The sequence below is a fragment of the Anomaloglossus baeobatrachus genome, chromosome 12 (genome assembly GCF_048569485.1).
Source record: "Anomaloglossus baeobatrachus isolate aAnoBae1 chromosome 12, aAnoBae1.hap1, whole genome shotgun sequence".
Classification (NCBI taxonomy): Eukaryota; Metazoa; Chordata; class Amphibia; order Anura; family Aromobatidae; genus Anomaloglossus; species Anomaloglossus baeobatrachus.
In genome coordinates this window covers 20,708,587-20,729,240 of record NC_134364.1, presented here as the reverse complement: position 1 = coordinate 20,729,240, position 20,654 = coordinate 20,708,587, and the positions used below count along the sequence as shown (strand labels likewise).

Here is a 20,654-nt window from a genome sequence, read left to right as displayed (position 1 = left end):
ATGGACTAAGAATTTTATTTGTATATGATTTTGTGTGTGCTTACTTCTCATAATGTTTTTAGGGCTAAAATTCTGTACTTTGTAACTTTTAAAATATATCTTAATAGGCGTAGGAGCTTTGTTTTTCCCTTCCAGGGCTCTAAAACCCTGCTTAGGCTACTTTCACACATCGGTTTTCTGCATTCAGGCACAATCCTTTTTTTTCCTGATCCAAAGGATCCGGCAAAAAAATGTAAAACCGTATCCACCGGATCCGTTTTTTAACGGATCCGTTATGCCGGATGCGTAAAAAACCGGATCCATTGGATCCGTTTTGCATCCGTTTTGTCCGTTTTGTTTGATGGATCAGTTTTTTTAATTAATTTGGTGCATGCGCAGTTTACAAAAACAGATCCGGCAGCCGCATCCGATTTTTACCGCATTGCGCCGGATCCGGCGTCTATAGGCTTCCATTGTAAAACACGCCGTATCGCGCCGGATACGGCGCAATGCATTTTTTTTTTGCCGGACAAAAAAACGTCGCAAGAGACGTTCCATCCGGCCGCCGCTTTAATTAATTTTGCCGCATCCGGAAAAAAATGGATGCAACGCAAAGCCATCAGGTACAATCCGGTAACAATGCAAATCTATGGGGATAAAACTGATGCGATACCGGATCCGTTTTACCTGTTTTTTTCCGGATTGTACCTGATGGAAAAAAACTGATGTGTGAAAGTAGCCTTAGCTGTAGTTAAAGGGCCTCTAACAATGACTGTTAAAACCAAGTACAGGTGCTCAATGCCCCCTTGACATCCAAAAATTCAAGTGCACCTTCCCACCTGCTTGTTTTTGATCTCTCTCCATTCTTCTCTGGCGCCATAAAGCCAGTGCTGAAATGAAAAAGAAGAGGGGATGGAAATTAGAGGGGAAAACAAGTAGGTGGGAAGGTGGATTTAAATTTTTGGACGTACCAAGTGTGCACTGAGCGCCTGTATTTGGTTTGAACAGTCATTCTGTGCTGACAAAGACCCTTTAAATAACAATATTCTGGCTAAATATAGCAATCACTCCAGGGAGCTTACTGCATTGAGCTCGGGAATAACACAGTGCGCTGTGACCTCCACCTTGTAATGACTGTTTGCAAACAACAGTTTATATTTCATCTAGTAATGTGGAGCAGTCTGTGAGAAGGAAGGGAGGAATGGGGATCAGTCTATGAGAAGGAAGGGAGGAATGGGGATCAGTCTGTGAGAAGGGAGGAGGAATGGGGATCAGTCTATGAGAAGGAAGGGAGGAATGGGGATCAGTCTATGAGAAGGAAGGGAGGAATGGGGATCAGTCTATGAGAAGGGAGGAGGAATGGGGATCAGTCTATGAGAAGGGAGGAGGAATGGGGATCAGTCTATGAGAAGGAAGGGAGGAATGGGGATCAGTCTGTAAGAAGGGAGGAATGGGGATCAGTCTGTGAGAAGGGAGGAATGGGGATCAGTCTGTAAGAAGGGAGGAATGGGGATCAGTCTGTGAGAAGGGAGGAATGGGGATCAGTCTGTGAGAAGGGAGGAATGGGGATCAGTCTGTGAGAAGGGAGGAATGGGGATCAGTCTGTGAGAAGGGAGGAATGGAGATCAGTCTGTGAGAAGGAAGGGAGGAATGGGGATCAGTCTGAGAAGGGAGGAGGAATGGGGATCAGTCTGTGAGAAGGGAGGAGGAATGGGGATCAGTCTGTGAGAAGGGAGGAGGAATGGGGATCAGTCTGTGAGAAGGGAGGAGGAATGGGGATCAGTCTATGAGAAGGGAGGAATGGGGATCAGTCTGTGAGAAGGGAGGAATGGGGATCAGTCTGTGAGAAGGGAGGGAGGAATGGGGATCAGTCTATGAGAAGGAAGGGAGGAATGGGGATCAGTCTGTAAGAAGGGAGGAATGGGGATCAGTCTGTGAGAAGGGAGGAATGGGGATCAGTCTGTGAGAAGGGAGGAATGGGGATCAGTCTGTGAGAAGGGAGGAATGGGGATCAGTCTGTGAGAAGGGAGGAATGGGGATCAGTCTGTGAGAAGGGAGGAATGGGGATCAGTCTGTGAGAAGGGAGGAATGGGGATCAGTCTGTGAGAAGGAAGGAATGGGGATCAGTCTGTGAGAAGGGAGGAATGGGGATCAGTCTGTGAGAAGGGAGGAATGGGGATCAGTCTGTGAGAAGGGAGGAATGGGGATCAGTCTGTGAGAAGGGAGGAATGGGGATCAGTCTGTGAGAAGGAAGGAATGGGGATCAGTCTGTGAGAAGGGAGGAATGTGGATCAGTCTGTGAGAAGGGAGGAGGAATGGGGATCAGTCTGTGAGAAGGAAGGAATGGGGATCAGTCTGAAAAGGGAGGAATGGGGATCAGTCTGTGAGAAGGGAGGAGGAATGGAGATCAGTCTGTGAGAAGGGAGGAATGGGGATCAGTCTGTGAGAAGGGAGGAATGGGGATCAGTCTGTGAGAAGGGAGGAATGGGGATCAGTCTGTGAGAAGGGAGGAATGGGGATCAGTCTGTGAGAAGGGAGGAATGGGGATCAGTCTGTGAGAAGGGAGGAATGGGGATCAGACTGTGAGAAGGGAGGAATGGGGATCAGTCTGTGAGAAGGGAGGAATGGGGATCAGACTGTGAGAAGGGAGGAATGGGGATCAGTCTGTGAGAAGGGAGGAATGTGGATCAGTCTGTGAGAAGGGAGGAGGAATGGGGATCAGTCTGTGAGAAGGAAGGAATGGGGATCAGTCTGAAAAGGGAGGAATGGGGATCAGTCTGTGAGAAGGGAGGAGGAATGGAGATCAGTCTGTGAGAAGGGAGGAGGAATGGGGATCAGTCTGTGAGAAGGGAGGAGGAATGGAGATCAGTCTGAAAAGGGAGGAATGGGGATCAGTCTGTGAGAAGGGAGGAGGAATGGAGATCAGTCTGTGAGAAGGGAGGAGGAATGGAGATCAGTCTGTGAGAAGGGAGGAATGGGGATCAGTCTGTGAGAAGGGAGGAATGGGGATCAGTCTGTGAGAAGGGAGGAATGGGGATCAGTCTGTGAGAAGGGAGGAGGAATGGGGATCAGTCTGAGAAGGGAGGAATGGGGATCAGTCTGTGAGAAGGGAGGAATGGGGATCAGTCTGTGAGAAGGGAGGAATGGGGATCAGTCTGTGAGAAGGGAGGAATGGGGATCAGTCTGTGAGAAGGGAGGAATGGGGATCAGTCTGTGAGAAGGGAGGAATGGGGATCAGTCTGTGAGAAGGGAGGAATGGGGATCAGTCTGTGAGAAGGGAGGAGGAATGGGGATCAGTCTGAGAAGGGAGGAATGGGGATCAGTCTGTGAGAAGGGAGGAATGGGGATCAGTCTGTGAGAAGGGAGGAATGGGGATCAGTCTGTGAGAAGGGAGGAATGGGGATCAGTCTGTGAGAAGGGAGGAATGGGGATCAGTCTGTGAGAAGGGAGGAATGGGGATCAGTCTGTGAGAAGGGAGGAATGGGGATCAGTCTGTGAGAAGGGAGGAATGGGGATCAGTCTGTGAGAAGGGAGGAATGGGGATCAGTCTGTGAGAAGGGAGGAATGGGGATCAGTCTGTGAGAAGGGAGGAATGGGGATCAGTCTGTGAGAAGGGAGGCGGTATGGGAAGCTGCCTGTGAAAGGGAGGGAGGATGTGGGGCAGTCTGCATGATATATGTTGGATGATGGGAGCAGTCTGTGGGAGAGATTTAGGATTATGGAAGCGGTCTGCTGCACAATCTGCTGCCATGATCCTGAGTCTATAGCACAAATAGGGCAGCTGCTCCCATGGTCTTCCATCTCTCTCCTACAGACTGCTCCTGTGACCCCACTATTTCACACACACTGCTCCTGTGACCCCACTATTTCACACACACTGCTACAATATTGCATCTGTCTTGTACAGTCTGTGTGAGCTTCACCAGGGCTCATAGTGCAAAGGTAACCCAAGACCAACATTTTGATGATCTTGTCTGTAGGATAGGATATCAATATCAGATTAATTTGGGGTCCAAAACCCGCACTCCTCTGATAATCATCTGACCCACATCAGCAGGGTGCAATGTACAGAAGTGGAATAGTTCAGCTCTGTACATTGTTTAGTGGCTGCTCCCGAGTCCTGCAACTTATAACTAGTGTTGAGCGGACCCGGATCCGCAAAATCTGGATCCGCACGGTTTGAGAGCCCGATTTGAGTCCGACCAGTACCCGGGATTCGGGGTGCACGATCCGGATCCGTTTTTGTTTTTTTTTTCTTTCTCTCCCTCTCTCCCTCCCTCTCTCCCCCCCTCTCTCCCTCTCTCCCCGGGTCGGATCAGATCCGGACTTCATCGGTAACCCGATCCAGATCCGCTGGACCCGGATTATGACCGATTCGCTCAACTCTACATATAACCCATTCAGGTGAAGCTGCCACCAAAAAATGTACAGAGCCGCTCTGCTCTTCCTACATACATTTTTTTTACATCCGGCCGCAGCAGATGACTGGGTCCAATATCCAACATCTGTATCAATGTTGGTCTCAGACACCCCTTTAAGTACCGCGTCTGATTTTAGCATTTGGTGTGTATCACATGTTCATTACTAGATTTCATCAACATTGAACGTTTTTAATGACATACTGCAGGGAAATAAATGAAAAAATAAACTGACAAAACAAAGAAATCTAAAGCCTAAAAATTGAGAAATGTACATTCACGCAGGGCTGAGAGCCGCCTCCATAAAGCCTTGATAGTTCTTATATAATGAACATCTATACCAAGCCTACCATGTGGAAATTAACAGTCACTTGTAGTAGACCCTATTAATATTCCCCCGTCCCGCCGCCACCACCGCGCCCGATACTGTGCGAGTGTTATTTATTGATTGCAATTCATGAGATTTTATTAAATGTGAATGTGTCAGGCTCTTGTCATAAGTGAAGTAGAGAATGAGGCACACTTGACTTTCATCTTATCGCTGGAGCTTGAAACTGATATTTTATTTATTTTCATTTTTTTTCCCCCAGAAAGTAAGATTTCCAAGCTGTTCTTTGCTTTTAAGGCCTGCCGTATGCAACTTGTTTGGAAACAACTTATGCTACACTACAATTCCCAGTATGCTTATTGGAGGTGTTACCATAGTTTTTGGGTTTTCTTAGACTACAATATTGCAGGCTTATGTTTAGGTTCAACTCCCACCTTCCCCCGCCAACAAAGTGGAGCACCACAGTCTCATTAGTCATTTGACTAGACCAGGGGTGGGCAATTAAATTTCTCATGGGGCCGCATGAGAACTTGGGATCCTTTTAGAGGGCCGGACTAATATCATTAACTCAATTCTAACCAATATTGTATATATTATATATATATACACATACATACACACACACACACTACATCATTACATACTGCACCTGTAATAAATTACATCACTATATACTGCACCTGTAATAAACGACATCACTATATACTGCACCTGTAATAAACGACATCACTATATACTGCACCTGTAATATATTACATCACTATATACTGCACCTGTAATACATGACATCACTATATACTGCACCTGTAATACATGACATCACTATATGCTGCACCTGTAATACATGACATCACTATATACTGCACCTGTAATACATGACATCACTATATACTGCACCTGTAATACATGACATCACTATATACTGCACCTGTAATACATGACATCACTATATACTGCACCTGTAATACATGACATCACTATATGCTGCACCTGTAATAAACGATATCACTATATACTGCACCTGTAATAAACGACATCACTATATACTGCACCTGTAATAAACGACATCACTATATACTGCACCTGTAATAAACGACATCACTATATACTGCACCTGTAATAAACGACATCACTATATACGGCACCTGTAATATATTACAGCACTATATACTGCACCTGTAATACATTACAGCACTATATACTGCACCTGTAATACATTACATCACTATATACTGCACCTGTAATACATTACAGCACTATATACTGCACCTGTAATACATTACAGCACTATATACTGCACCTGTAATACATTACAGCACTATATACTGCACCTGTAATACATTACAGCACTATATACTGCACCTGTAATACATTACAGCACTATATACTGCACCTGTAATACATTACATCACTATATACTGCACCTGTAATACATTACAGCACTATATACTGCACCTGTAATACATTACATCACTATATACTGCACCTGTAATACATTACAGCACTATATACTGCACCTGTAATACATTACATCACTATATACTGCACCTTTAATACATTACAGCACTATATACTGCACCTGTAATACATTACAGCACAATATACTGCACCTGTAATACATTACAGCACTATATACTGCACCTGCAATACATTACAGCACTATATACTGCACCTGTAATACATTACAGCACTATATACTGCACCTGCAATACATTACAGCACTATATACTGCACCTGTAAAACTACATCATTACATTCCCATATACTACATCACTACACCCAAATATTACACCAGTTACCCCTGCAATTGTCCCCCCCCCCCTCAGGTTATTAGTGACCACTCACCTCTCCCTCCTCAGGCACCTTCGTACGGGTCCCCCGCTGAGCTGCTTCTTCCCGGGTACGGGCCCTGACTGTGCTGCTGCTCCTCTCTGTACAGGCACCGGCTGGTGCCACTTCTCTTGCCGGGCGGGAACTTTTCAAATGACACACACGCGCTGTACTGCCGACATCAGCGCGTGTGTCACAGAGAAAACTGCCGGGCAAGGAACAGAGGACCGATCCTGAAGCTCCGCACAGTGTAGCAGCGGAACGCAGGAATCTGTCCTCTGTTTCCTGCCCGGCAGCTTTCTCTGTGACACACACGCGCGCTGATGTCGTCAGTACGGCGAGCGTGTGTCATTTGAAAAGTTCCTGCCCGGCAGGAAAAGCAGCACCACGTCTCCATCTCTGATCTAATGGGCGGGCTGTTCACAGACAGTAGGCGGGCCGGATGTGGCCCGCGGGCCGCCCCTTGCCCAGGTCTGGACTAGACAGTTAGACCCTCACTGATCCGATAGATTAGTGACCTAAACTAAAAATAAACCCCCGATATTGTAATTCTTTTTTATTAGTCTGTATTCTGTGCCTTGCATCCAGCTAACAAGCACATTTGGGAGGAGCACTGAGGGCTGCTGTCACTTAGCTGCTCTCCGCCAATCACCATTTCCTGTACTGTTCTCGAAAATGCTGAGTGGATTAGAACGGTTATTAGGTAGCTCTCCTCCAAGTGTCCTTTTAAGTTGGAGGCAAGGCACAGTATACGAACTCTATAATGGAAATGGTCTAAAATAATATTTACCTTTCTTTGTCGCTCCATTGGGAGACCCAGACAATTGGGTGTATAGGCTATGCCTCCGGAGGCCGCACAAAGTATTACACTAAAAGTGTAAAGCCCCTCCCCTTCTGCCTATACACCCCCCGTGCTCCCACGGGCTCCTCAGTTTTTTGCTTTGTGCGAAGGAGGTCAGACACGCACGCACAGCTCCACAGATTGGTCAGCAGCAGCTGCTGACCATGTCGGATGGAAGAAAAGTGGGCCCATATAGAGCCCCCAGCATGCTCCCTTCTCACCCCACTCTTGTCGGTGGTGTTGTAAGGTTGAGGTATCCATTGCGGGTACGGAGGCTGGAGCCCACATGCTGTTTTCCTTCCCCATCCCCCTCAGGGCTCTGGGTGAAGTGAGATCCTATCGGTCTCCAGGCACTGAGACCGTGCTTCATCCACAACTCCTGTGGAGCCTGCTGGATAGGAGCCGGGTATCGTTCAGGGACATGGCCCTGCTACTTGGAGGTACTCTGTATCCCTGTGGGGACAGCGCACAGCAACACTCCAGCTTTGCTGGGTGTGCTAGTGCACCGGGGACCACGGCGCTGACCGGGTTAATATGTGCCATTACACACTCAGCGTTGCTGAGTGTGTTTATGTATAGGGACTGCCGCACTGACCGCTGCGGCCATGGAAACACTGCGGCGCGGCTGGGACTTGTAGTGCGCCGGGGACTTTCACGCCGGCCGCGCTTTTACGGCGGCCGCGTTTATTACTAGAGTCCCCGGCTTTTTGCGGCCTAGTTTCCTTTCCTCCCGCCCACAGACCTGACAGGCAGGGGAAGGGCGGGACGCTGCACAGAACGAGCAACACTGAGGGCTGGAGCATGCTTTGCATACTCCACCCCTCTCACTGTGCACAGTGCGGGCACCAGTTCCCGCTCTTTCTGGGTCACGCCCACGGCTCCCTCCTCTCCTCAGGACGCCGGCAGCCATTCCTGTCAGCTCCTCGGACGCTGCAGAGGGGGACAAAGTCTGGGAGACCCAGGCAGGGACTCTGGTGGCCTCACAACCGCTTTAGGCGGGTGGTAAGCGGCACCTGTGGTGCTAGCCCCATTGTGCAGTAGTGTAACATTATATGTTTATGGTATATATGTTTTACACTGTATGGTGCACAGTTGATTTCTGGCTATATACCCTATTGTGTTACTCAGGGAAGATAATAGCATGGCGCCCACGAAAGGCAGGGGTGCCAAAACACAGGCTTATTATGTTGCCTGCGCCGCATGTACGACCCCGCTACCGGCAGGTTCCACTGACCCTCATTGTGTGCACTGTTCGGCCCCTGTGGCACTTACTCAGCCGGAGCCTTTGCTAAGAGGGGCCCAGGGGGAGCCACCTGCTAACACTGTTCAGGTGACGGGGACGGAGTTTGCAAAACTCTCTGAGACTATGGCTAAGATACTAGAAGCCTTGCAGTCCAGGCCGGTATCTCAGCACAGGGACTCTGTTGAATCTTTGTTCCCTGGCCCACCTCAGCTGGACCAACAATGTCCTCCCGGGGTATCTCATGGATCCCAGGCTGAGGGTTCTGACACAGACCCCAGCCCCAGACCGACTAAGCGAGCTCGCTTAGATTTTCCCTCGACATCATCATATTGTGCAGGGTCTCAGAGGGGGGAATCTCTGGTTGATGATGCGGAGACAGCTGATCAGGATTCTGATCCTGAGGCCGCTCTCAATCTTGATACTCCGGACGGGGACGCCATAGTGAACGACCTTATTGCGTCCATCAATCGTATGTTGGATATTTCTCCCTCAGCTCCTCCGGTGGAGGAGTCAGCTTCTCAGCAGGAGAAATTCCGTTTCAGGTTTCCCAAGCGTACACCGAGTATGTTTCTGGACCACTCTGATTTCAGAGAGGCAGTCCAGAATCACCATGCTTGTCCAGATAAGCGTTTTTCTAAGCGCCTTAAGGATACACGTTATCCTTTTCCCCCTGACGTGGTCAAAAGTTGGGCTCAGTGTCCCAAAGTGGATCCTCCAATCTCCAGACTGGCAGCTAAATCCATACTTGCAGTGGAAGATGGGGCTTCACTCAAAGATGCCACTGACAGGCAGATGGAACTCTGGTTGAAATCCATCTATGAAGCTATCGGCGCTTCTTTTGCCCCAGCGTTCGCAGCCGTATGGGCGCTACAAGCTATCTCAGCAGGTCAAGCGCAAATTGACGCAGCCATACGCACGTCCGCGCCACAGGTGGCGTCCATAACCACTCAGACGTCGGCATTTGCGTCTTACGCTATTAATGCTGTCCTGGACTCTGCGAGCCGTACGGCGGTTGCAGCCGCCAATTCGGTGGTACTCCGCAGGGCCTTGTGGCTACGGGAATGGAAGGCAGATTCTGTTTCCAAAAAGCGCTTAACCAGTTTGCCAATTTCTGGCGACCGATTGTTTGGCGAGCGTTTGGATGAAATCATCAAACAATCCAAGGGAAAGGATACATCCTTACCCCATCCCAAACCGAACATACCCCAACAGAGGAAGGGGCAGTCGAGGTTTCGGTCCTTTCGGGGCGCGGGCAGGTCCCAATTCTCCTCGTCCAAAAGGCCTCAGAAAGATCAAAGGAACTCTGACGCATGGCGGTCTAAGTCACGTCCTAAAAAGGCCACCGGAGGTGCCGCTACCAAAGCGGCTTCCTCATGACTTTCGGCCTCCTCACTCCGCATCTTCGGTCGGTGGCAGGCTCTCCCGCTTTTGCGACGCCTGGCTGCCACGGGTAAAAGACCGTTGGGTGAGAGACATTCTGTCTCACGGTTACAAGATAGAGTTCACCTCTCGTCCCCCGACTCGATTCTTCAGGTCATCCCCGCCTCCCGAGCGAGCCGAGGCTCTTCTGCAGGCGCTGGGCACTCTGAAGGCAGAAGGAGTGGTGGTCCCTGTTCCTCTTCAGCAACAGGGCCACGGTTTTTACTCCAACTTGTTTGTGGTCCCAAAGAAGGACGGGTCTTTCCGTCCTGTCCTGGACCTGAAACTTCTCAACAAACACGTAACGACCAGGCGGTTCCGGATGGAATCCCTCCGCTCCGTCATCGCCTCAATGTCCCAAGGAGATTTCCTTGCATCGATCGATATCAAAGATGCTTATCTCCACGTACCGATTGCTCCAGAGCACCAGCGCTTCTTGCGCTTCGCCATAGAAAACGAACACCTGCAGTTCGTGGCACTGCCGTTCGGCCTGGCAACAGCCCCACGGGTTTTCACCAAGGTTATGGCTACTGTAGTAGCGGTCCTCCACTCTCAGGGTCACTCGGTGATCCCTTACTTGGACGATCTCCTGATCAAGGCACCCTCTCAAGAGGCATGCCAACACAGCCTCGACGCTACCCTGGAGACTCTCCAGAGTTTCGGGTGGATCATCAATTTTCCAAAGTCAAATCTGACACCGGCCCAATCGCTCACATACCTTGGCATGGAGTTTCATACCCTCTCAGCGATAGTGAAGCTTCCGCTGATCAAGCAGCGGTCACTACAGACAGGGGTACAATCTCTCCTTCAAGGCCAGTCACACCCCTTGAGGCGCCTCATGCACTTCCTGGGGAAGATGGTGGCAGCAATGGAGGCAGTTCCTTTCGCGCAGTTTCACCTGCGTCCTCTTCAATGGGACATCCTACGCAAATGGGACAGGAAGCCGACGTCCCTCGACAGGAACGTCTCCCTCTCTCAGGCGACCAAAGCTTCCCTTCGGTGGTGGCTTCTTCCCACTTCATTATCGAAGGGGAAATCCTTCCTACCCCCATCCTGGGAGGTGGTCACGACGGACGCGAGTCTGTCAGGGTGGGGAGCGGTTTTTCTCCACCACAGGGCTCAGGGTACGTGGACCCAGCAAGAGTCCTCGCTTCAGATCAATGTTCTGGAAATACGGGCAGTGTATCTTGCCCTGAAAGCGTTCCAGCAGTGGCTGGAAGGCAAGCAGATCAGAATTCAGTCGGACAATTCCACAGCGGTGGCATACATCAACCACCAAGGCGGCACACGCAGTCGGCAAGCCTTCCAGGAAGTCCGGCGGATTTTGATGTGGGTGGAAGCCACGGCCTCCACCATCTCTGCAGTTCACATTCCAGGCGTGGAAAACTGGGAAGCAGATTATCTCAGTCGCCAGGGCATGGACGCAGGGGAATGGTCCCTTCACCCGGACGTGTTTCAGGAGATCTGTTGCCGCTGGGGGGTGCCGGACGTCGACCTCATGGCGTCCCGGCACAACAACAAGGTACCGACGTTCATGGCACGGTCTCAAGATCCCAGAGCTCTGGCGGCAGACGCCTTAGTTCAGGATTGGTCGCAGTTTCAGCTCCCTTATGTGTTTCCTCCGCTGGCACTGTTGCCCAGAGTGTTACGCAAGATCAGGGCCGACTGCCGCCACGTCATCCTCGTCGCTCCAGACTGGCCGAGGCGGTCGTGGTACCCGGATCTGTGGCATCTCACGGTCGGCCAACCGTGGGCACTTCCAGACCGACCAGACTTGCTATCTCAAGGGCCGTTTTTTCATCTGAATTCTGCGGCCCTCAACCTGACTGTGTGGCCATTGAGTCCTGGATCCTAGCGTCTTCAGGGTTATCTCAAGACGTCATTGCCACTATGAGACAGGCTAGGAAACCAACGTCCGCCAAGATCTACCACAGGACGTGGAAAATTTTCCTGTCGTGGTGCTCTGCTCAGGGTTTTTCTCCCTGGCCTTTTGCCTTGCCCACTTTTCTGTCCTTCCTTCAATCTGGACTGGAAAAGGGTTTGTCGCTCGGCTCCCTTAAGGGACAAGTCTCAGCGCTCTCTGTGTTTTTCCAGAAGCGCCTAGCCAGACTTCCACAGGTACGCACGTTCCTGCAGGGGGTTTGTCACATCGTTCCTCCTTACAAGCGGCCGTTAGAACCCTGGGATCTGAACAGGGTGCTGCTGGTTCTTCAGAAACCACCATTCGAGCCTATGAGGGATATTTCTCTCTCACGCCTTTCGCAGAAAGTGGTTTTCCTAGTAGCAGTCACTTCACTTCGGAGAGTGTCTGAGCTAGCAGCGTTGTCGTGCAAAACCCCTTTCCTGGTGTCTCACCAGGACAAGGTGGTTCTGCGTCCGGTTCCGGAATTTCTCCCTAAGGTGGTATCCCCCTTTCATCTCAATCAGGGTATCTCCTTACCCTCTTTTTGTCCTCATCCAGTTCACCAATGTGAAAAGGATTTGCACTTGATTAGATCTGGTGAGAGCACTCAGACTCTACATTTCTCGTACGGCGCCCCTGCGCCGCTCGGATGCACTCTTTGTCCTTGTCGCTGGCCAGCGTAAAGGGTCACAGGCTTCCAAATCAAGCCTGGCTCGGTGGATCAAGGAACCAATTCTCGAAGCTTACCGTTCGGCTGGGCTTCCAGTTCCCTCAGGGCTGAAGGCCCATTCTACCAGAGCCGTGGATGCGTCCTGGGCTTTGAGGCACCAGGCTACGGCTCAGCAGGTGTGTCAGGCGGCTACCTGGTCGAGCCTGCACACTTTCACCAAACACTATCAGGTGCATACCTATGCTTCGGCGGATGCCAGCCTAGGTAGACGAGTCCTTCAGGCGGCGGTTGCCCACCTGTAAGGAAGGGGCCGTTTTACGGCTCTATTACGAGGTATTATTTTACCCACCCAGGGACTGCTTTTGGACGTCCCAATTGTCTGGGTCTCCCAATGGAGCGACAAAGAAGAAGGGAATTTTGTTTACTTACCGTAAATTCCTTTTCTTCTAGCTCCAATTGGGAGACCCAGCACCCGCCCCTGTTTTTTTGTGTACACATGTTGTTCATGTTGAATGGTTTCAGTTCTCCGATATTCCTTCGGATTGAATTTACTTTAAACCAGTTTATAATTCTTTTTCCTCCTTCTTGCTTTTGCACCAAAACTGAGGAGCCCGTGGGAGCACGGGGGGTGTATAGGCAGAAGGGGAGGGGCTTTACACTTTTAGTGTAATACTTTGTGCGGCCTCCGGAGGCATAGCCTATACACCCAATTGTCTGGGTCTCCCAATTGGAGCTAGAAGAAAAGGAATTTACGGTAAGTAAACAAAATTCCCTTCTTTTAGGGTCTGTGCGCACTGGAAAAATATGTTTCTTAAATAAAATATGCACCCTCTGGCAGAATTCTGCACCTGCCGCAAAAAACCGCATCAAAAACGCACCCAAAATCCGCATGCGGTTTTACCGTCGCTTGTTGCGGTTTTGGTTCGTTTTTTCCGCGGGTTGGTCCCTGCGGTTTTCAACCATTATTTACTGGCAAAACCGCAAGTACCTGCGGAAAAGAAGTGACATGCTACTTCTTTTTGCTGCAGAAATTCTGCAGCAAAACCTATAGGGAAAAAAATTGCAATGTGCGCACAGCATTTTGCATTTCTCATAGGTTTTGCTGGGGAAGGACTGCAGGAAGGTTATGAAGAAAAACTGCACCTTTTCTGCAGCAAAACCACGGCAAATCCGCAGCAAAAAGTGCAGTGTGCGCACAGCTAATGGTTAATGGCTCATGTCACTATTGAATACTACGAGTCACTTAATGTGTGTACTAATCAAGAGAATATTATGCACAACTTAATGAGAAATGTAATTGTGTGTTTTTCTATATTTTAGGAACGATACACCTGCCCAAGCCTCGCACTGCACCCAAAGGAGAGTGTGTTCGCTGCACAGACTAATGGGAACTACATTGCTTTATTCTCTACTCAACGCCCATACAAAATGAATAAGAAGAAAAGGTTTGAAGGACACAAGGTAATAAATGTATAACACAGAGTTCTACCATTCCTATACATAGTGGGCAGTATTATAGTAGTTACAGTATATTCTTGTACATAGGAGCAGTATTATAGTAGTTATATTCTTGTACATAGGAGCAGTATTATAGTAGTTATATTCTTGTACATAGGAGAAGTATTATAGTAGTTATATTCTTGTGCATAGGAGGCAGTATTATAGTAGTTATATTCTTGTACATAGGGAGCAGTATTATAGTAGTTATATTCTTGTACATAGGGGCAGTATTATAGTAGTTATATTCTTGTACATAGGAGCAGTATTATAGTAGTTATATTCTTGTACATAGGAGCAGTATTATAGTAGTTATATTCTTGTACATAGGTGCTAATATTATAGCAGTTATATTCTTGTACATAGGGGCGGTATTATAGTAGTTATATTTTTGTACATAGGGGCAGTATCATAGTAGTTATATTCTTGTACATAGGGGCAGTATTATAGTAGTTATATTCTTGTACATAGGAGCAGTATTATAGTAGTTATATTCTTGTACATAGGGGCAGTATTATAGTGGTTATATTCTTGTACATAGGGGCAGTATTATAGCAGCTACTTCATTGTACATAGGGGGCAATATTAGGGCTCGTTCAGATAACCGTATACAACAGATGTGTGGTCTCTGATTTTTTTTTTCGGATAGTACAGTGCCCCATGTTATTCAGTGAGGCAGTGCAGATGACCAATTTTTCTTCTGTGTCTGAAAAAATCATAGCATGCTGCAATATTCATCTGAAATCGGATGAGACTCACCCATTCAACTCTACATCCGATTTTTATGGATTCATATAAATTCTGTAGCATTGTAAAGTGTAAATGATTAATAACTGCTGTAAAAAAAAACAAAACAGATTACACAAGGATGACAAGTGAGAAAAAAAAGTCCCACTTTTTTGGTTGAAAATCGGGCGGATTTTTTGTACTGTCGAGTGAACCTAGCTTTATAGTAGTTCTAGTCGTCTTCCGTAGTCTTTTCTTAGCTTTGATCAGTGGCCGTTGTCTTTCTCTTTCCCCTGTTCTGGTAAGCCGTTTGTACACAGTAATACATTACTCCACAAGGGTTGACATTGTCCACAGTTTCCATGCTTAGAATACAGGATAGAAAACGTATGTAGATGTTACATGCGACCGTATTCTGTATTATACCTAACAGCAGATTTAAGTGTTGGATTTGTACGCTGCACTGAAGTTTCTATTCTTTGCTGGCAGTGTTGTCTTTTTTTGAGCAGAAGTCACAGTAATACCCTGATAGTGGTATAAACATATCATCTACTATTCCCCTTTAAATCCTTGCTAGATATAACAAAGGTAGTCTTTAGTGCGTTTCCTGGACTGCGTACATGAAGGGAGCGCCGAAGGTTATAGACAATAGACCTCCGCCATTCAGTAAGCAGCGCTCTGCAATCCATGTCTGGGTCATATATTATTCATGCAAAGCTCGATGTCGGAATGTAAATGTTTTACCTGTGGCTGTGAATGCAGGAGGCTCCGTGCCTTTGTGCCACTCAGTAATACAAGTTTAATATTTAGTTTCTTAGATTTACTTGCAGTCTGTAGGTTTAATGTCTAATGTATTTTTTGGTTATTTTACTGTTCATTTCTGCTCCATTTTTCCACCGCAAATGAATTCTTGTATAATGAATAGTTTTTCAACTTTCTAATCGGCTTTGTGCTTCACATCGTCTCCATTTCGTCTCTGCTTGTTGAAAGTAAATTGAAACAAAATCACTGATATCGTAAAGCTTAAAACGCCCCTCCAGCGTTTTGTTTTGTTTTTTTTCTTACCGAAGGAGTAAGCCACCCGCCCCCTGTCATATACCGTATTGTTCGCTTTATAAGACGCACTTTTGTTCCCCCAAATTTTGGGGGAAAGTAGGGGGTGCGTCTTATAAGCCGAATATACGGGGGGGTATATATATATATATATATATATATATATATATATATATATACATACACACACTGCAGGGTATATATATATATATATATATATATATATATATATATATATATATATATATACATACACTGCTCTAGAGCGCTGCTGGGGGCAGGTGAACGCTGCGGGCGGCAGCGTTAGATCTCCTGCTCCCGCTCATATCATATGCACAGTCGCTGTCAATCACCATGGTGATGAAACCGCACCGCAGTGACGGGCTGGGGCAGTGGTGCATATTATATGAGCCTGCGTCCCACTGTGATGGCACATGCCCCCTCCTGTGTTAGATATGGCCCCCATGCTGCTGCTCATCCTAAAATAAAAAAGCTTTACTTACCCCCTCCAGCGTTTCTCCCCAGTGTCCCTGCTTCCACTGTGATCAGGCACGCAGAGATGAAGTCACTCTGCTGTGCCGATCACATGACCGGCACCAAGAACCAGGAAGTGGAGGAACGGCACGGAGGGAGACAGGAGGGAGATCAGCGCTGGAGGAGGTAAGGAAAGAGTGTTTTATTTTACTATGGGCAGCAGCATGGGGGCAATATCTAACACAGGGGAATGTGTGCAATCCATAGGGGGCCATAGGCAGCACAGGGGAATGTATGCAATCCATAGGGGGCCATAGGCAGCACAGGGGAATGTGTGCAATTCATAGGGGGCCCTAGGCAGCACAGGGGACTGTGTGCAATCCATAGGGGGCCATAGGCAGCACCGGGGAATGTGTGCAATCCATAGGGGGCCATAGGCAGCACCAGGGAATGTGTGCAATCCATAGGGGGCCGTAGGCAGCACAGGGGAATGTGTGCAATCCATAGGGGGCCATAGGCAGCACAGGGGAACGTGTGCAATCCATAGGGGGCCATAGGCAGCACAGGGGAATGTGTGCAATCCATAGAGGGCCATAGGCAGCACAGGGGAACGTGTGCAATCCATAGGGGGCCATAGGCAGCACAGAGGGACGTGTGCAATCCATAGGGGGCCATAGGCAGCACAGGTAACGTGTGCAATCCATAGGGGGCCATAGGCAGCACAGGGGAACGTGTGCCAGCACAAGGGGGCTATATTCAATATAAGGTGGCCATATCCAGATTAAGGGGGCTAATTTTAGGATGGGGGCTATGAGGGACATATACCCTATATGATTTGTTAGACGGACACTGGCATTATAAGATGGACCCCATTTAACATTAAAAAAAAAGAAAAATCTTTTCCTTCACCAAATTTGGGGGTGCGTGTTATAATCAGGTGCGTCTTATAAAGCGAAAAATACGGTACTTCTTTTCCAGCGTCTTTACCTCTTACCATTGCCGCTCAGGTCCCAAGAGTCAGGAGACTTAGGGCGGCGTCACACGGTACGATATATCGGGCGATATGTCGTCGGGGTCACGTCGTTTGTGACACACATCCGGCATCGTTAGAGATATCGTAGCGTGTGACAGCTACGAACGACTGTGAATGAGCAAAAATACTCACCTTATCGTTGCTTGTTGACATGTCTTTCATTTTCATAAAGTTGTTCCTCCTTCTGCGCACCGGTTGTTCGTCGTTCCCGAGGCAGCACACACCGCTCCATGTGACACCCCGGGAACGATGAACACAGCTTACTTGCGTCCCGCCGGCAATGAGGAAGGAAGGAGGTGGGCGGGATGTTACGTCCCGCTCATCTCCGCCCCTCCGCTTCTATTGGGCGGCTGCTGTGTGACGTCGCTGTGACGTCGAATGTCCCTCCCCCTTCATGAAGAGGATGTTCGCCTCTCACAGCGACGTCGTTAAGGAGGTAAGTACATGTGACGTAGGTTTAATGACTTTGTGCGACACGGGCAATGAATTGCCCATGACGCACAAACGATGGGGGCGGGTGCGATCATTCATGCGATCGCACGATAAATCAGAGCGTGTAACGCTGCCCTTGGATTTAAAGCAGCACCCTAGCCATGACTTAAAAAAAACAAACTCTTGAGTTGTGCTTTTAAAGGAACTGGTCACGTTGTACATGGAATCAGACCTGTGGACAGCAGGATACAGAGAAGAGGAAGCTGAGTAGAATGATATATAGGTTTATTGGAAAATTATTCCGTAAAACATTTTATTTATTGACATTCCTGGTGTTTATAGTCATAGGAATCTTTCACATAGAGCGGAGATCTTGAAATTTTCACAAAATGAAAGTGTAAAGTGTGTTATAGGGGTTGTCAACACAATTTACCCAAAGGGCAACTAGAGGTACCCTAAACTAAAGATTAATAAAACTTAACTTTTAATCCTAACAAATTAACACAGATCAATCTAAAATCAGTAGCAGGTAGAGCAATAAAACATATACTACCGGAAATCATGTATCCGGCCGGACCGGACACTATGAGTAAGTGAACAACTGTCCTACAATAATTGCCAGTGATATTGCCCTGCCTAATAAAAGCTAACTAATAGCCTCCCCAACATGTTTCACCATGTCTGGCTTCATCAGGGGGCTAAGACTAATATATATATATATATATATATATATATATATATATATATATATATATATATATATATATATATATATAGATATATAGATATATATATTATATATATATATATATATATAAGGCAGGGTAGGGTAATGTTAGGGTAGGGTACCTCTAGTTGCCCTATTGGCAAATTGTGTTTGCATTTATGACCCTACGCTGATTATGGGTATGGATTGAGGTTTAGTTGTTTATAGGGGTTTTCCACTCCAATTTTATTTTCTTTTTCTTTTACAAAGTGACCCATAATGATCTTAAAATGTGAGGAAAATAAATATACAAGTAAAACGTATACTCATCAACTAGACCCCAGCGTACATCCACAGCTTTGCCTGTTCTCTCCACCGGTCTCCATGCTTCTTCGGGCGGGCACATCACATGGTGCTGAGGCCATTGATTGGCTGCAGTGCTGATTTTCCATCTGGGCCGGAAGAAACCATCTTCTAACGTTCTCTTCTGGCTTGGATAAAGGAAGTCACCTCGTCATGTCCACCGCTGAAGAGGAACCGAGAAGACTTGTATGGACACTGGTGTCCGACAGGAAAGTATCATTGTAAAGATGTTGCTGTTTCAAAAAAATAAAATTTCTTTGTCGCTCTATTGGGAGACCCAGACAATTGGGGTGTATAGGCTATGCCTCCGGAGGCCGCACAAAGTATTACACTTAAAAGTGTTAAGCCCCTCCCCTTCTGCCTATACACCCCCCGTGCTCCCACGGGCTCCTCAGTTTTTTGCTTTGTGCGAAGGAGGTCAGACACGCACGCATAGCTCCACAGATTGGTCAGCAGCAGCTGCTGACCATGTCGGATGGAAGAAAAGTGGGCCCATATAGGGCCCCCAGCATGCTCCCTTCTCACCCCACTCTTGTCGGCGGTGTTGTTAAGGTTGAGGTATCCATTGCGGGTACGGAGGCTGGAGCCCACATGCTGTTTTCCTTCCCCATCCCCCTCAGGGCTCTGGGTGAAGTGGGATCTTACCGGTCTCCAGGCACTGAGACCGTGCTTCATCCACAACTCCTGGGAGACTGCTGGATAGGAGCCGGGTATCGTTCAGGGACATGGCCCTGCTACTTGAAGGTACTCTGTGTCCCTGTGGGGACCGCGCACAGCAACACTCCAGCATTGCTGGGTGTGCTAGTGCACCGGGGACCGCGGCGCTGACCGGGTTAATATGCCATTACACACTCAGCGTCGCTGAGTGTGTTTATGTAGGGGGACTACCGTACTACCGCCGCCGCCATGTTTTTAACACTGAGGCGCGGCTGGGACTTGTTGTGCGCCGGGGACTTCCGCGCGGCCGCGCTTTTATGGCAGCCGCGCTCATTACTTGAGTCCCCGGCTTGTACGGCCTAGTGTTTCCTCCTCCCGCCCACAGCCCTGACAGGCAGGGGAAGGGCGGGACGCTTTACAGACGAGCTGCAGTGAGGGCTGGAGCATGCTTTACATACTCCACTCCCCTCACTGCACTGTGAGGCACCAGTTCCCGCACTTTCTAAGGGTCACGCCCACGGCTTCCTCCTCTCTCAGGACGCCGGCAGCCGTGCCATTACACACTCAGCATCGCTGAGTGTGTTTATGTAGGGAGACTACCGCGCTGACCGCCGCCGCCATGTTTTGACACTGAGGCGCGGCTGGGACTCGTAGTGCGCCGGGGACTTCCGCGCGGCCGCGCTTTTACGGCGGCCGCGTTTACTACTCGAGTCCCCGGCTTTTGCGGCCTAGTCTTTCTTCCTCCCGCCCACAGCCCTGACAAGCAGGGGAAGGGCGGGACGCTGCACAGGATGAGCAGCACTGAGGGCTGGAGCATGCTTTGCATACTCCACCCCCCTCACTGTCCTCTCCTCAGAAGCCGGCAGCCATTCCTGTCAGCTCCTTGAATGCTGCAGAGGGGGACAAATTCTGACAGACCCAGGCAGGGACCCTGGTGGCCTCACAACCGCTTTATGCGGGGGGTATGCAGCATCTGTGGTGCTAGCCACATTTGTGCAGGAGTGTAATTTTAAATCATATGTTTATAAGATATGCTTTACACTGTATGGTGCACAGTTGATTCTGTATATATATTGTGTTGC

At 48.5% G+C, this 20,654-nt stretch overlaps 1 protein-coding gene across 6 annotated transcripts in view; it reads left to right on the top strand.

The window, feature by feature from the left end:
* Positions 1 to 20,654, top strand: part of WDR25 (WD repeat domain 25) — a 185,319-nt gene that overhangs the window by 94,077 nt on the left and 70,588 nt on the right. For all 6 annotated transcript variants that reach the window (XM_075330983.1, XM_075330984.1, XM_075330987.1 and 3 more), the window contains one exon: positions 13,952 to 14,092. In XM_075330983.1, the coding sequence (XP_075187098.1) occupies positions 13,952 to 14,092 (141 nt within the window). The remainder of the gene's footprint in view (positions 1 to 13,951; positions 14,093 to 20,654) is intronic.